The sequence below is a fragment of the Physeter macrocephalus genome, chromosome 7, assembly GCF_002837175.3.
Source record: "Physeter macrocephalus isolate SW-GA chromosome 7, ASM283717v5, whole genome shotgun sequence".
In the NCBI taxonomy this organism is placed as follows: domain Eukaryota; kingdom Metazoa; phylum Chordata; class Mammalia; order Artiodactyla; family Physeteridae; genus Physeter; species Physeter macrocephalus.
This window is the reverse complement of record NC_041220.1, coordinates 80,688,229-80,703,945: the sequence shown is the minus strand read 5'-3', so window position 1 is coordinate 80,703,945 and position 15,717 is coordinate 80,688,229. Positions and strand designations below refer to the sequence as shown.

Below are 15,717 nucleotides of genomic sequence, written 5' to 3'. Positions count from 1 at the left end.
CTTACTGTGTTTGGGGTCTCCTTTTTGCAGGCTGCAGGTTCGTAGTTCCTGTTGTTTTTGGTGTCTGTCCCCAGTGGCTAAGGTTGGTTCAGTGGGTTGAGTAGGTTTCCTGGTTGGGGGGACTAGTGCCTGTGTTCTGGTGGATGAGGCTGGATCTCGTCTTTCTGGTGGGCAGGTCCACGTCTGGTGGTATGTTTGGGGGTGTCTGTAGGCTTATTATGATTTTAGGCAGCCTCTCTGCTAACGGATGGGGCTGTAGTCCTGTCTTGCTAGTTGTTTGGCATAGGGTGTCCAGCACTGTAGCTTGCTGGTCGTTGAGTGAAGCTGGGTCTTGGTGTTGAGATGGAGGTCTCTGGGAGATTTTAGCCATTTGATATTACATGGGGCTGGGAGGTCTCTTGTGGACCAGTGTTCTGAAGTTGGTTCTCCCACCTCAGAGACACAGCCCTGACTGCTGGCTGGAGCACCAAGAGCCTTTAATCCACATGGCTCAGAATAAAAGGGAGAAAAAATAGGAAAGAAAGGAAGGAAGGAAGAAAGAAAGGATGGAAGAAAGAAAGGAAGAAAGAAAGAAGATAAAATAATGTTATTAAAATAAAAAATAATTATTAAGAAGAAAAATTTTTTAAAGTAAAAAAAAAAAAAACCAAAAAAAACCGGGACGGTCAGAACCCTAGGACAAATGGTGAAAGCAAAGCTATACAGACAAAATCTCACACAGCAGCACACACATACACACTCACAAAAAGAGAAAAAGGGGAAAATAATAATACATCTTGCTCCCAAAGTCCACCTCCTCAACTTAGGATGATTCACTGTCTGTTCAGGTATTCCACAGATGCAGGGCACTTCAAGTTGATTGTGGAGATTTAATCTGCTGCTTTTGAGGCTGCTGGGAGAGACCTCCCCCTCTCCTCTTTGTTCGCACAGCTCCTGGGGTACAGCTTTGGACTTGGCCCCGCCTCTGCGCATAGGTCGCCCGAGGGCATCTGCTCTTCACTCAAAGGAGCAGCTGATTCGGGGGCTCTGGCTCAGGCCGGGGGGAGGGAGGGGTACAGATGCGGGGTGAGCCTGCGGCGGCAGAGGCCAGCGTGACATTGCACCAGCCTGAGGCGTGCCGTGCGTTCTCCCAGGGAAGTTGTCCCTGGATCCCGGGACCCTGGCAGTGGCGGGCTGCACAGACTCCCGGGAGGGGAGGTGTGGAGAGTAACCTGTGCTTGCACACAGGCTTCTTGGTGGCGGCAGCAGCAGCCCTAGCGTCTCATGCTTGTCTCTGGTGTCCGCGCTGATAGCAACGGCTTCCGCCCTTTTCTGGAGCTCCTTTACGCGGCGCGCTTAATCCCCTCTCCTCGCGCCCCAAGAAGCAAAGAGGGAAGAAAAGTTCTCTTGTCTCTTCGGCAGCTCCGCGCCCGTCTCTGGAGCTCCTTTAAGCGGCGCACTTAATCCCCTCTCCTGGCGCCCCAGGAAGCAAAGAGGGAAGAAAAGGTCTCTTGCCTGTTCGGCAGCTCCAGACTTCTCCCGGACTGCTTCCCGGCTAGCCGTGGCGCACTAACCCCTTCAGACTGTGTTCACGCCGCCAGTCCTCTCCCTGCGATCCGACCAAAGCCCGAGCCTCAGCTCGCAGCCCCCGCCCATCCCAGCGGGTGAGCAGACAAGCCTCTCGGGCTGGTGAGTGCTGGTCGGCACCGTTCCTCTGCGGGAATCTCTCCACTTTGCCCTCCGCACCCTGTTGCTGCGCTCTCCTCCGCGGCTCCGAAGCTCCCCCCTTCCACCACCCGCAGTCTCCGCCTGTGAAGGGGGCTTCTAGTGTGTGGAAACCTTTCCTCCTTCACAGCTCCCTCCCACTGGTGCAGGTCCCGTCCCTATTCTTTTGTCTCTGTTTATTCTTTTTTCTTTTGCCCTACCCAGGTACGTGGGGAGTTTCTTGCCTTTTGGAAGGTCTGAGGTCTTCTGCCAGCGTTCAGTGGGTGTTCTATAGGAGCAGTTCCACGTGTAGATGTATTTCTGATGTATCTGTGGGGAGGAAGGTGATCTCCGCATCTTACTCTTCCGCCATCTTCTCTCTCCAAAGCCCCCAGTTGTTATTTATTTTAACTGGCTTAGATGTGGGACTATATCTAATTTTAAGGTACTTGCCCCAGAGACTGAAGATTCTGAGCTATATAGCACGTCATTGGTCTGGTAGTACAGTCCACTCCCCAGGATCCCTGCAAAGAATGCCTTGATATTGATTCTGATAGATACCATCAGTTTTTTATTCAGCTATAAATGTTCATATATTGAAAGGAAGTCTCACTGTCTAAACCAAAGAAACTTCAAATTTACTTTGTTTTTGGAAATATCATTTCTGTTTAAAAATATGTCTTAGTTATAGCACAATCTTATTTTATTTTATTTTTGAATTTTTTTTTTGCCTGCGTTGGGTCTTCATTGCTGCGTGAGGGCTTTTCTCTAGTTGCGGTGAGCGAGGGCTACTCTTCATTGCAGTGCGCGGGCTTCTCACTGCGGTGGCTTCTCTTGTTGCGGAGCACGGGCTCTAGGCTTGCGCGGGCTTCAGTAGTTGTGGCTCGTGGGCTCTAGAGTGCAGGCTCAGTAGCTGTGGTGCACGGACTTAGTTGCTCTGTGGCATGTGGGATCTTCCCGGACCAGGGCTCAAACCCACGTCGCCTGCATTGGCAGGCGGATTCTTAACCACTGCGCCACCAGGGAAGCCCCTGTAGCGCAATTTTAGATCTTTATGTTTTCTGTAGTGGTGAATTACATGGGTAGACTGCATATTTTTTAAATCAGACATTTCACAGGACTATTCTTCCAGAGCACTGCCTCGATACATGTACTCCTCCCCCTAAGAAGTTCAGATTTCAAAGATGTGATCTGTTCTCCAGTTTTATCTTCCCAGCCCCTACAGCCAGACTTGAGGAGGCAGCATCTGTCCTTTTCAGTTGCCTGGAGCTGCACTGAACCAGGAGCAGTGTGAAGTTGAGGGAGCAGTGTGGCCCTGGGCTCTCTGGGAGCGGCTGCCTGCAGGGCTGCACCCAGCCGGGTGCCAGGTCTGCTCACATGATGGTCTCGCAGCATCTCTGGGGCTGACCCAGCCAGCCGGTGCTTGGGTGTCTCCCTTATGCCATCCACAAACCACCCTGGGACACCTCCAGCCTGCGCTCAGTGGCTTGTTTCTTAATGGCTTTCACTTTTCATCACCCTAAACCACCCAGAGAGACACAGGCTGGGAATTCCCCCTCTCACCTGCTTCTGTCTTCCTTGACTTGATGGAAAGTACAGCTTCTTTGTCCCTTCCATTCTCCTGCAGCCCCTCCAGAAAAAAAAAGAGAGAATATTGACAGTTTCCTCTAATTAGATTTATGCTCCCATCTTTAAAAATTACATTTCTTCTTACATTATTATTCCAGTTGTTAGGTAACTTTCCCCAATTTAGTCACCCAACATTTAGTTACTAGGACTGTGCTCGAGCCCCAGGACATTGGAGTCTCTTTCTGAATGGCTTCACCTCTGGGGAAGGTGGAGCCAGGGCTGGGCTGGGCTGGGCTGGGCTGTGCTGGGCTGGGGGCCCACTTGCTCTCCCTCTCCCTGTGCACAGTAGGTGTGGGGATTGTTAACGTTCGTCAACCATTCTAAGGGAAAAAATGGCAAGAACTAGAAAATAACCCTGATAAAGTTCTTTGAATTCTTCAGAGGGAAAAAATTTTTTTATTCCATTATTATGCTAAAATTCAGTATACTTGTTAAGTATTTAATAATGTACTTTTGCAATGGTGCAGGCTTTTTACAGTTTTTAGAGGTCTTTTAATTCAACCCCTTATTTCAAAGCAGAGGAAACAGAGGCATTTTCTTCACTTACAGCAGCAGAAATTAGGATAGAGTATTTATACACATCTTTGTTTTACTCATATATGTTTTAGTAATAACTCCTTTGAAATCCAGAGAATTCCCGAAAAAATAGACTAATGAAAAGTTTTCTTTTTCACAGTTTCAACTTTTGAGGTATGTTTGAATTTAATATATTTTTGGAGTGAAAAATAGATTTATCTGAACCTGTGACAAAATTTTAGCAGTAGTTTAGCATATATAATATATGTATATTTACATATTTATTTATTTGTTATTTGCTATATTGTCTTGACAACCCTATCTGAAATACCAGGACCTTATAATTTGGGGCTGCATTTCCCACAGTCCTGCTCTTCAATGTGTGTGAAGGGGAATGGAGTGGCATTTCATCAGAATCTGGTCCGACTTAACTTTCTGCTTTTCTGTGTTTTCCCAGATATGATCTTTCTTCAGGGATCAGAGGTCACATTTAAAGTGGCTTTAAGTCTGTTGGGAAGCCATAAGCCCTTGATTCTGCAACATGAAAACCTAGAAACTATAGTTGACTTTATAAAAAGCACGCTACCCAACCTGGGCTTGGTGCAGATGGAAAAGACCATCAGTCAGGTATGGTTCAGTCTGGACCTTCCACATGTTCCAGCGATTCTGAATATGCAGAAGCTGAATTTCCTTTTTTTTTTTTTTTTTGAGCAGGAGCTGTTTCCTACCACTTTGTGTCCTGAGCAGCAATGCTCAGCTCGTGGGAGGCACATCTCGAATCCCTGTTCCATGATCAGACGTGTGTCTGTGTGTGTGTGTATGCTGAGAGTGTGTAGGTGTGATAACCAGCACAAACTATCGGTAGTTTCTTACAATTAAAAGGCGTTTGTCACCCCTCGGTGTTTGTTCTTCTGAAATACATACATTTTTATTCAATGTAAGCTTTTGTAAAATGAGTGCTTTGATTTTTGTGCTGAAATGGCATTAATTGGAATTTTCTAAAAATTTAACTTGTTGATATGAAGTTGTGATAAAGAGTGTATATTCTATAACTTTGTTCTGGAGAGTGTGTGTGTGTGTGTGTGTGTGTGTTTTATAGAGTTCAATTCCACATTCATCTGTGGTTCTAGTCCCTCTGATTTCTGCATGCAGTAGAACTGCATTGCATGTATGCATGTATCACTCTCTGAAATGTTAGGGGTTGAGGGTGAGGTGATCCTGGAATTGCAGCTTGACCAGTTGTTAATGGCCTGGGTTAGGAGTGGGAGCAGATTTTGACTCTGTATCCGGAAGAATTTTCCAGTAACGATTGCTGACCATGCAGGACTCAGCTGCCTGGCAGAGGGTGAGGTCACCCTTGGAAGCATCCAGAGGCTGGATGGTTGAGTGCTCCAGAAGGTGCCCAATGCAGAGATCCCACAGACTCAGCAGTCGGGGCTTCTCATTAGCCTAGAACTTACCTCACCTGCAAATGTAATGAAAACAGAGCAGTTGGGTAAAAGGAAATAGTGAAATAAAGCTGTGTTTTAAAAAATCCTTCTTCTGAGGGTTTCTGATAGTCCGAGAGTGGTGGGTTGCACTCAGTTGCAGCAGTTTGTGGTTTCCTTTGCTGCCCCTCCTTAGGTGCTGAGCCCAGAAAAGGAGGCAAGTGTGGGCTGGAAAAGGGAGATGGTGTCGTCCAGGTGCCACTTGGGGTCTCTGCACATTTCATTTGCCTACGTGAAGGAGCAGCTCTTTTCGTCTCTGTGCTTTCTTCTTCAGTTAATTGAGAGGCTTTTACTTCCCTGGTGCCTTCCTCTCAAGTGTGAATAGCTCTGGCTCGTTGACACCCTGCTTTTTGCCAGGTTCTGTGTGACACTGCATATACACACATGATCTCATTCAGTCATGACTGAATTCCTGAGAGGACAAGTGGTTTTAACCCACGAGCAACCTAGGGTTCAAAGTGGTTGATTAGCTGGCCCACAGTCATGCTGCTGAGAAGTGGAAAGGTAGGGTTTCAGACTCAGGCCCTCTCACTTCAAACGCTTTCACAGCTACTCAGCTCCACCAAGTGCCTGCGGGTGTCATTTAATCAGAGATTTTCTGTACTGTACCTGTATATTAAGACTGAATTCTCCACCCTTTGATTCTCTACTTTCTGACATTTCCATGCATTTCCTCCCTTTTAGAGCTTTCATTGCACATACCTATGTCTTTTGGCTGCAGGGGAAAATGCAAGAGCCTTGGTTCCCTAAACCCAAGTCTGTGCCTGTGAGCGCCTTAACCTGCTGCCTGGGGCCTGGCTAAAAGGCAGGCAGCCTCACCGATGTGGTTACCTTCTGGATATTGAGCCCCAGAAAAAAAAAATCCATTTTCCTCCCCTCGTCTGTAAAGGATACTTACTGAGGGTGTGAAGGTGCTCTTTAATGTTGGGAGAATAGAAATGGACACAGTATGGAGAGAGGACAGTTGTGTGTGTGCCTGAGTTATTTCAGGCATCCGTTTTGAACTTGGCATGCTTTATTCCATTGGCTCCTTGACAACTCTGGGGCCCGGAGGGAGTAAACACCCAGCACCCTGTACGAGGTGGCAGAGCCAAGAGTGTAACGTGCTCTGGGACACCAGAGCCCATCCTGTGTAGAAAAGGAGCGTGTAACCAGTAACTGCAAGAGTGGTGGGAGCTCCAGTGGTGTTGTGCAAGGGCTGCAGGAGCGAGCTGTGCAGGGAGTGAGCAGTGAGTGGGGAGTGGGGGCCGGGGAGCTGAGGGAGTTGAGTTCAGCTGGGCCTTTTCTGCAGAGGGCCAGGGAGGAAGTGTTTCAGGCTTTGTGGACCATAAAGTCACGTGAGGTCAGCTCAGCCTCTGCAGCGTGAAGGCCACCAGAGCCAGTATTTGTCGGAATGAAGCGGCTGTGTTGCAGTAAAGGTTTATTTGCAAAGCATGTGGCGGGACAGCCTTGGTCCACAGGCTCTAGTCAGCTAACCCCCCATTATAGTACGTGCAAAGGCACGGGAGCGAGAGAGAAGTTCTAGGCGCCGGTTCAGCTTTCCCGGGGGGAGGCGCGGGGATTGGAAGTAGGGACACAGCATCTGCATCTGAGGTCCAGGTTTTCAGCCTGCCACAGGTCTCGCTGGGAAGCAAGACTCAATGCCAGGCAGCTCTCCACCCTCCTTCCCTCCAACGTGTTTCATCTGGAACTTGACCTCTGCAGGCTGTCAAGCTTTCTGCCTGCTCTCTGCCCCCTCCCATCCCCTCCCTGCAGAGGGTGCTCTAGTCTCAAGTTCTACTCAGAGGGGAGGCCTGAGGGGCAGCGCGATTTCTCTGCAGCCTTGGAGAGCCCACAGGATGGAAGTGGTATTGCGTTCTTTGCATGCTGCTGTCCTGTGTGTGGAAGGATGGAGCTGGGCTGGATCTCTGTGATAGCCAGGCTCCATTTTCATTAAGTACTGTCTCCGTGGAAGCCTCAGCTCGAGCAGCTGGGACACAGTCTGCATCCAGGGTGGGGAGAGTCCCCAGGGACAGGGCCCTGGAGCTCCCGCTCAGCGCAGACAGACTGGGAGCCGCCACCGAGGGGCAGGCCCAGAGTTGACAGAGTCCAGGGTGTGGAGACAAGGGTTTCTGAGGCTCTGTGGCAGCTCCTCAGTGTGACTTAACTGTCAGTTGAACGTGAGCCATAAAAATCGCCTCACAAGAAGGGGGAAGCCCTGGGAATAAACAGAAAGGAAGAGGAGGGAGGTCAGGGGTGTCATCTCATCACAGCGAGTGCCGTGTGCCTGTGCAGCCTCAGGTCAGTGTAAGGAAGAGAGCAGGTGAAGGGGGGCTTTGGAGGACGGGGCATATAGCCTATTTTCAGCGTCCTTTGGGCCCTGCTCCAAGTGCGGCCCCAGACCAGCACCATCACATAGGAACTTTTGCAGAATCTGGGCCCCCCACTCCAGACCCGCTGAGTCGGAATCTGCATTTCAGCAAGATGCCCAGGAGACACGCGTGCGCACACACACACAACACAGGGGCACCTTGGAAAGCTCTGCTGTGGGCGACTTCATTGTAAGCACACCAGACAAGTCTGTTCTAGTTGAGCTTGTAGGAGAGAAACCAGAATCTTAACAAAGTTCCTTTGTTCAAAAGATGCTCTTCAAAATCAGTGGTGAGACTGCCCCTTCTGCCTTGGGAGGAGCCCTTACTGCTTGGGCAGCTTGCACTACTGAAAATTAGTTTTTTAAAAGGCCAGTCAGTGCCGTACCAAGAGGGTGGGGTACGGCAGGGAGGAGTACTTTACTACTGACATTGTTTAGAATTGTTTGCATGTGGTGATAATAAAAAGCAGACCAACTTTTAGTTGGGTTTATTTTTGTTTTTAAATTCACCACAGACACTGTGCCCCCTTATTTTTGATACCCAGGCAGAGGCTCCCCCATCCAGCTCTTGGTATGCCACTGAGACCACCAGGTTGGGGGGAAGGGTCTGGGGGTGGGGAGGGTGGAAAGTATGTGACTAGTTCTGCAGCCATCCGGGTTAATGGCTTTATTACAGAGTGTCCACAGACAGCAAAGAGAAACACTAAGTCTCCAAGAGCAGGCGCGCCAAGAACAGAAACGAATTCTCTAAAGGAGGAGACTCGTCTAGCAAACAGATATCTGGGAAAATATTTAGCTTCGTGCATAATTTGAATTTAAATAACATATAATGCTTTACCTTCTTAGAATAACAAAATGAAACATTTTCATCCCAATACCCAGTGCCAAGGGTATACTGTATCTGGCACACTCTTACGTTGCTAATGGCATTGTATGTGGATTATTCCCGTCTGGGAAGCAATTTGGCAATATGTATCACGAGCCAGTAAAATATTTGTACCCTTTGACTCAGTAATCCCATTTCTTGGAATGTATGCTTAGGAAATAATCCAAAATATGGGAAAGCCATACATATGAGGATGTTTAAAGTTGTCGTTTATAACAAAGACTTACAAGTAACTAGATACCCAGCATATGATGACTGGATTAACATGGTTATTGATACGTCGAGTTGGTAGAATACCATGAAGCCATGTATAATTATGGTTATGAAGAATATACAGCAACGTGAGAAAGTGTCATTTGAGGACCAGGGCGCTCCTGTCACCGCCAGCCATATGCTGCCATGGTCGGGAATAAATTCCCAGGCACGACTGCAAGGGCTGTGTGTGTGTTTTGGCAGCCAGGAGGTAATGATGCAGTTAAGCAGAGATGATTGTGACCCAGGATGGTTCCTGGGGGTTAACGTAGGCCTCAGCGAGCGCTCTGCTCTGTGCACAGCTGAGAGCCATTAACCATAGCCGCTCATCAATCTGGATCAAAGGCCAGAGGTTTTGTCCCCAGGTTTTCCAGGTTAGGAGCTCATTTAAAAACCTCTGTGGAAGAAAAAAAGTGTGTGTGTGACATTTATCCCGCACCGTGTTTATAATTACACACTAATGCCACAGCAATCTCGGTTTTAATGTGTGTGGTTTTTACTCTGAGCTGTTCAGAAGTTCCATGGTGTGACATCCTTTGTCATTTTGCTGCAGCACAAGGTTGGATGGGAGGGGTTTTGTAACAGCTGTGTGGAAGCAGATCCCTTAGCTAAGTTAGGGCACCAACTCAGCTTGCCAGGCCTGTGTCTCATGGTTCCCCACAGCTATGCTGTCAGGTAGGTGTTACCACCTCCATGTGGTGGAGGCCAGGAACTGAGGCCAGGAAAGGTCAAGTAACTTGCTCAGGATCATTCAGGGAGTCGCCAGCCCCCATTCAAGGGCTGCCTGAAAGCTTCTGAGTCAGTTTTCTTGAGTGTAGAATAGAGATGATAATCCCTGCCAGCTCTCGGTCGCTCTGAGGGACAGCAGAGAATCAGATCAATGCAGTCAACTCCACACACAAACACGCACGCACGTCACAAATACAATGTGTATTACTTTTTTGGCCTATAGTGACTTTTGTGCCTATTTAGTATTAGCCATTGAATTAAATTGAAAACCAGGAAGCTGAAAAATTAATCTCAAGGAAGAGAAAATAAGATTGGAAGAGAAAATAAGATTTCTGGGAATGGTGAGAAAGTAAACATGGTTTTTGAAAATTGATTTCAGGAAAGATGGGACTCATTCATGTTTGAATGCTAACAGGGTACCATCAAGGGAAATGAGTTTTTCATTGATTTTAACTGTGTTGGAATTTATTTCTTAAGGAAATGCTGTGAAGAGTTAGTTTCTGCTCTTATAGAGACTAATTTCATTCTTTAAATGTGTGTTCTGATCTGGCTTTTTTTATGTGGTGACTGAATTCTCAGATCCACGCTGGGGCTTCACGCCTGGGGCAGCAGCAGCCTCTGCCTTCTGACCCCTCATCCTTCCAGCTTCCATCCAGCTCATCAAGAGCAAGTACAGATATGAACAGCTCACTCACTTGTGCACTTCGGGGTTGTTTTTCACACGGGTGGTTTTTTTTCATGACTGTTACTATTATAGAAAGGAAGGCAACTCAGGCATTGTTTTGTATTCACTCATCTATGTGGGTGACATTTGGGTTTTGGCTCATTTCTGCATATCTTATGTGCAGAATAGGGTTTTTTAGTAAACAGTTCCATTACTTAGCTTTTCTTGTAACTCTGAAAATCCATCTGAACTATAATTAAACTTTGACCTGGTGACTGGGCAAATGGGGCTGTGATTCTTTTGTTTTGTTTTAGTCTCTCTTTGACCCATAGTTGTGTATCTAATCTAATAGAATTTTCAGAGAAAAATGATCTAAGTACTGAAATAAGAAGTAAAAATAAACTCATATAAGCATTTTAAAAAAGAAGGTTTTGGCTTTTGAAAAATGAGTATCAGAGACCTACACTTACTGTTACCTTTGGTTTATTTCCAAATGCTTCTTTTTAAAAAAATTTATTATATTATTTATTTATTTAATTTATTTTTGGCTTCATTGGGTCTTGGTTGCGGCACACGAGATCTTTGTCGTGGCACACGGGATCTTTCCTTGTGGTGCGTGGGCTCTTCATTGTGGTGCGTGGGCTTCTCTCTAGCTGTGGCATGCGGGTTTTCTCTCTCTAGTTGTGGTGTGCGGGCTCCAGAGCGCGTGGGCTTCTGTAGTTTGCATCACACAGGCTCTCTAGTTGAGGCGTGCCAGCTCAGTAGTTGAGGTGGGCGGGCTTAGTTGCCCCGCAGCCTGTGGGATCTTATTTCCCCAACCAGGGATCAAACCCGCATCCCCTGCATTGTAAGGCGGATTCTTTACCACTGGACCACCAGGGAAGTCCTCCAAATGCTTCTTAAATCCTCTCTTCCCAAGTAAAATTATTCCCTTCTCAGTGCAGAGAGTTTTCCTTGTTTATCACTAATTGTATCAGGCACAGAGTAGGTGCTTCGTGGACACCCATCGACGTGGCCGTGTGTGTGTGTGTGTGTGTGTGTGTGTGTGTGTGTGTGTGTGTGTGTGTGTGTGGTTTTTCTCATTTTCAGTGCCTGATGACTTTTCTGTGTGTCACAGGTGTTTGTCATGGACATCTCTAAACAGTTACAGGCTTATGAAGTTGAGTACCACGTGCTTCAGGAAGAACTTATCGATTCCTCTCCTCTCAGTGACAACCAAAGAATGGACAGATTAGAGAAAACCAACAGCAGCTTACGCAAACAGAACCTTGACCTCCTTGAACAACTGCAGGTAGGGCATATTTACAAGGCAGCCTCCCGAACCTTGAGTGTGTGGTAGTTCATTAACTCACCAGAGGCACCGGCGGGCTGGGTTTTCCCATGGCCGTAGGCCCTTTCTCTTCTGGTTGTTTGTAGTTGGGATCAAAGGTAGCCCAGGAGAATTGTTCCTTTTTGTTAGGAAGCAGACAGATTATCTTTTGCTAAGGTCAGACTGTCCTGGAACTTTCTGAGAGGCTATTTCTTCACTTAACCCTTTCAGGAGACAGATCCTGAGCTGAACTTGGGTTCAGGGTGCCGTCGTACTATTAGCCGAATAGCCAGCGATTGTGCTCGGAGTAATGACGAGACAGTCAAAGGCATGAGCTTTCAGGAGCGAAACCAGCTAGGTCCACGGAGTGATATCAAGTGAGGAAAGTGCCACAGAATCTCCCTAACAGAGTAAACCAGAGCCTGTGATCAGGATTTGTGAGTCCCTGGTGCAAATGCAAAAATTCAGTTCATGAAGGGACACAGTTCTCCCCTCTGGAAGCTTCCATCTTACCATGGATAAATGCGGATGAGGACATACAGTAAGTAGAAAGGCAGACCCAGACCGTGCATGCAGGAGGGCGAGATGGAGCAAGCGCAGAGACGCCGCGCGTCCAGAGACCCAGACCTTGCTAGGTCCAGTGTCAGCCACACTGTCACCTGCTCTGCTCTGATTCCCTCATCTGTGTGGCAGGGACAAAAAGATGCCTTTTTGCTGGGGTAGGGGGTAGCACTCCTCTAACAATCAGATAGAATAAACTAACCATACAGTCTGCTTTTTAAATGTCAATATGGGTGGTAAAGCTGTCATTGTTAAGGAATTGTGTGTGGAGCGGGGGAAGGGGGTGTTTTAAAAAATTATTTTTGAGCTTGCTGTGGAGAAAACTTTATATGTTTTCCAAAATATGTAATCTGTGGTATTCCTGGACTGTCCTGAGAATAAGCTTTCCATCCTGAGCTAAGCCTCTTAGTTTTCACGGTAGAAAGTTGCTGCTTTGCAGACACAAGCTTGGCAGTGATGGGAGAAAGGCCAGCATTTGGAGCTTAATAAATCAACCCCTGTCTAAAATGTATTCCCCCCAGCAGGGATTTTTACCCCAGTAGAAACCTAGTAGATATTTGCTGTAGAGGAACAAAGAAAAGTCTATCCTTACTCAGGCCTGACTACCAGTCACATTCCAAAAGTCAGCTTTTTTGTCCTCTGAGATTGAGCTGTCCTAACTGAAACTATGCCTGAGTACGATTTCTCCAGGGTGTCTTAGCTGTAACCTGAAGGGGAGGTGCCGGGGAACGAAGAGCCTTATCTTGCATGTAAGGGTCTGCAGTGTAGGTGGTAATTTTAAATGCCTTCCAAACAAACAGTAGGTCCCTGAAGTACAGCAGGATGGAAACATTTCTAACAAAGCTCAGATTTGAAGTTGAAGCATTTGTCTCGTTAGGATAGTGCTCAAATAAAAGGTTCATTTCATTAGGCTGATACCATGTGGGTTTTTTTGCGATGAAGAGGGGAAGTAATTTTGCGCTGCTCCTGTGATACTGTACCCCTTTTGTGAAGAGAGGGAGTTGTGAAAAGCTGCTCAGACATTTACGTCCTCAAGAAACACATCAAGAGGTAATTGGTAACAACAGATGCTCTCCTTGGAATGATCTTTCTCTTGACCACGTGGCTCTCTGCTTCTGGAGGTATCATTCAAGACTAGAGCTTATGCCGGTCCCAGCTGTGCTGGGTGCTAGAGGCCGCCAAAATTTGTAAGACACTGCTGCTCTCAAAGAGTTGGGCTAGGGATTGTGGTGTGTCAGTTTGTGGGTGCCTGCATATAGTCTTCCCATTACCCTCTGAGTCATGTGGAAGTACTTTCAGCCAGACCACATAAGTTCTGTGAGACTCACACCTCTTTTCCCTTTTTTTCTTTTTTTTTAAACTAGTTTTCAGAGTCCAGGGATAGCTGTTCAATGCAATACTTAATTTTCCAACATAAATCTTTGCTTTTTTGCCCAAGTATCAAAATTGACCTGTTTCCTGGCTTTGTTCCATTCATACAGTTGTTGGACATACCAAAGCCCCATCTATTTTCTTTTTAAACACTTAAGAATGTCGTCTGGCCACTGGAGACTAAACTGTCTTCGCTCTTTTGTCCAGCAGCGTACTTATGACGATTGCTTAGACATGGCTGATGTTGCCAAATGCTAAGGGACGCGCATTTTTTGGAATAATCGACTACCAGTCATTGAGTGCCCGTGAGCCGGGTGCTTTGGGATGCCAGACCCACGTGCAGGGTGAGATGTGTTTTCTTCCGTGAGACAGCTTCGGTCTCACCAAGGAGGAGACCTGACGTTCATGCTGGCCAGTAAATGACCATGCACATCAGCTCACTGCTAAGCGGGGAGGTGCCCCTGGGAGTGCTGTGGCCTTCAGAAGGAGTGGTCCCTGGAGGGGATGAGGGGGGACCTGTCCCAGGCCTTGACCGTGGGGTGGAGTGTGAGGGTCGGAGAGGACTTCTTGGACGTACCCACTGAGCGTGACCGCTCCCTGTCCTTTCTTCTTTCTGTTTTCAGTGTTCCAGTGTCACAGCCAGACCTAGGCTTTGAGTCATAGAATTGTCTGTCTAGCACAAGTGTTGTCTTGTTCAAGAAGCTGTTTCCCTTGTTTTGAAAATGAGGGAAAAAATATGTACCGTTGTTCCCACCTAAAATCTACGGGGACATGTAGACGGCCAGGCAGATGAGCGAGCCAGTGCAGTGCCTTACTGACCTCGGGCCTGAGCACTTGAGAATGCAGCGGAGAGCTGGAATCGGCCAGGAGGCCCGGGGACAGCAACATAGGAGGCTGCTTTTCTCAGGAAACTCCTCCGCTTCACTGGGGCCAACTCACTGGTTGCCTGCTGCAGCCCGAGGGGACTAGAGAGAAGAGGAGGGTCCGTTGCAAGAGAGAAGCACCTGGAAGGTCGGCCTGACACTGATTGTGTGCTGAGGATGCGGACGGGTGGGAGTGGGGACACTGCTGGCGTCTGTGGCCAGTGAGGCCACGCACCTGACCCTCAGCAGAGCTCGGCCACCCTGAGCGCTCCACACACGTTCCCGGGGAAATGCCCGTCCTTGTTACTGTAGGGAGTATTAAAGGTTCAGAGGAGAGAGCTGTTACTACGTGGGCCTTCACATAGAAACCATTTTGATGGTCTGTCTGAAATCAGTTTGTACCTGTAAATACATGTATTTGTCAAAGTGGGCCGGACTGTGCTGCAGTAACAACGCTCCAGACCCCAGGGCTCAGCACCGCAGACGCTCCACCTTGTCTCCACGAAGCATTCTCGGGCCATTTCACAGCTGTCCTCCCGTAGCGGGTGACTCGGGAATCGGACTCCCTCTGCATTGGGAAGCTGCCATCTCCACAGGCGGCTTCCAGAGTAGCCACGACAGGGGAAGAGGGTGCTGGAGGATCTCAGGGCGGCCCAGCCCGCCTGCGAGGGAGTCTAGGAAATGGAGTCTTCCCCTGTGGCCAGAACTGAGAGTAAACGTGGAGAGATGTGTCTCTGCCAGAACAGGGCTCCAGAGTGCCTTCGAGGCTGGACGGTGGAGCGCAGAGTGGATCTCCCATGTTCTCCCCGGGCAGTTCCATTCTCATTTCTTTTATTCTCTAGGTGGCTAATGGGAGGATCCAGAGCCTGGAAGCCACCATTGAGAAGCTCCTGACCAGTGAAAGCAAGCTGAAGCAAGCGACCCTGGCCTTGGAGCTGGAGAGGTCAGCCCTGCTGCAGGCAGTGGAGCGGCTCCAGGGGCAGACGGCAGAGCTGGGCGGCCCGGAGCCTGATCCCACACTGCCCGAGCCTGCGGGCCACTGATGGCTGGAGCTCAGTCCCCACCAGAGCACAGCTCCAGAACCGGGTCGCCACCGCCCTGACACTGTCCAGGCCTTAACTGAGAGAGATGAAGATGCCGGAGGGAGAATGGAGCGTGAAGCGTGCTTCTCAGGGAGGAGACTGGCTTGCCCGTGCGCGGATTCTTCTGAACTAAGATTCGCAGTGCAGGGGGCGAATGTCCCAGTGTTGTTGTCGTCGTTTAGGTTCTAATACGTCCCCTCTCCGGTCCTGGTTACTGTACTCAGTAGATTTAGATGGCATGGACTTGAAATAAAGCACCTTTGTGTTTCTTTATCGTTTCCTTCTTCAGTATCACTGTGTCTGTAAAGGGCATTCATAATACTGTGGGATTTCAA

At 48.2% G+C, this 15,717-nt stretch overlaps 1 protein-coding gene across 15 annotated transcripts in view; it reads left to right on the top strand.

The window, feature by feature from the left end:
• TBC1D1 (TBC1 domain family member 1) overlaps window positions 1-15,717 on the top strand; it is a 285,275-nt gene that overhangs the window by 248,033 nt on the left and 21,525 nt on the right. For 9 of the 15 annotated variants that reach the window (XM_055086106.1, XM_055086103.1, XM_055086109.1 and 6 more), the window contains 2 exons: window positions 4,286-4,455; window positions 11,314-11,487. In XM_055086106.1, the coding sequence (XP_054942081.1) occupies window positions 4,286-4,455; window positions 11,314-11,487 (344 nt within the window). Of the gene's footprint in view, window positions 1-4,285; window positions 4,456-11,313; window positions 11,488-11,736; window positions 12,043-13,644; window positions 13,782-15,142; window positions 15,670-15,717 lie in introns of those variants that run through there. The other 6 variants (XM_024116511.2, XM_024116519.3, XM_055086111.1 and 3 more) reach the window with 3 other exon arrangements.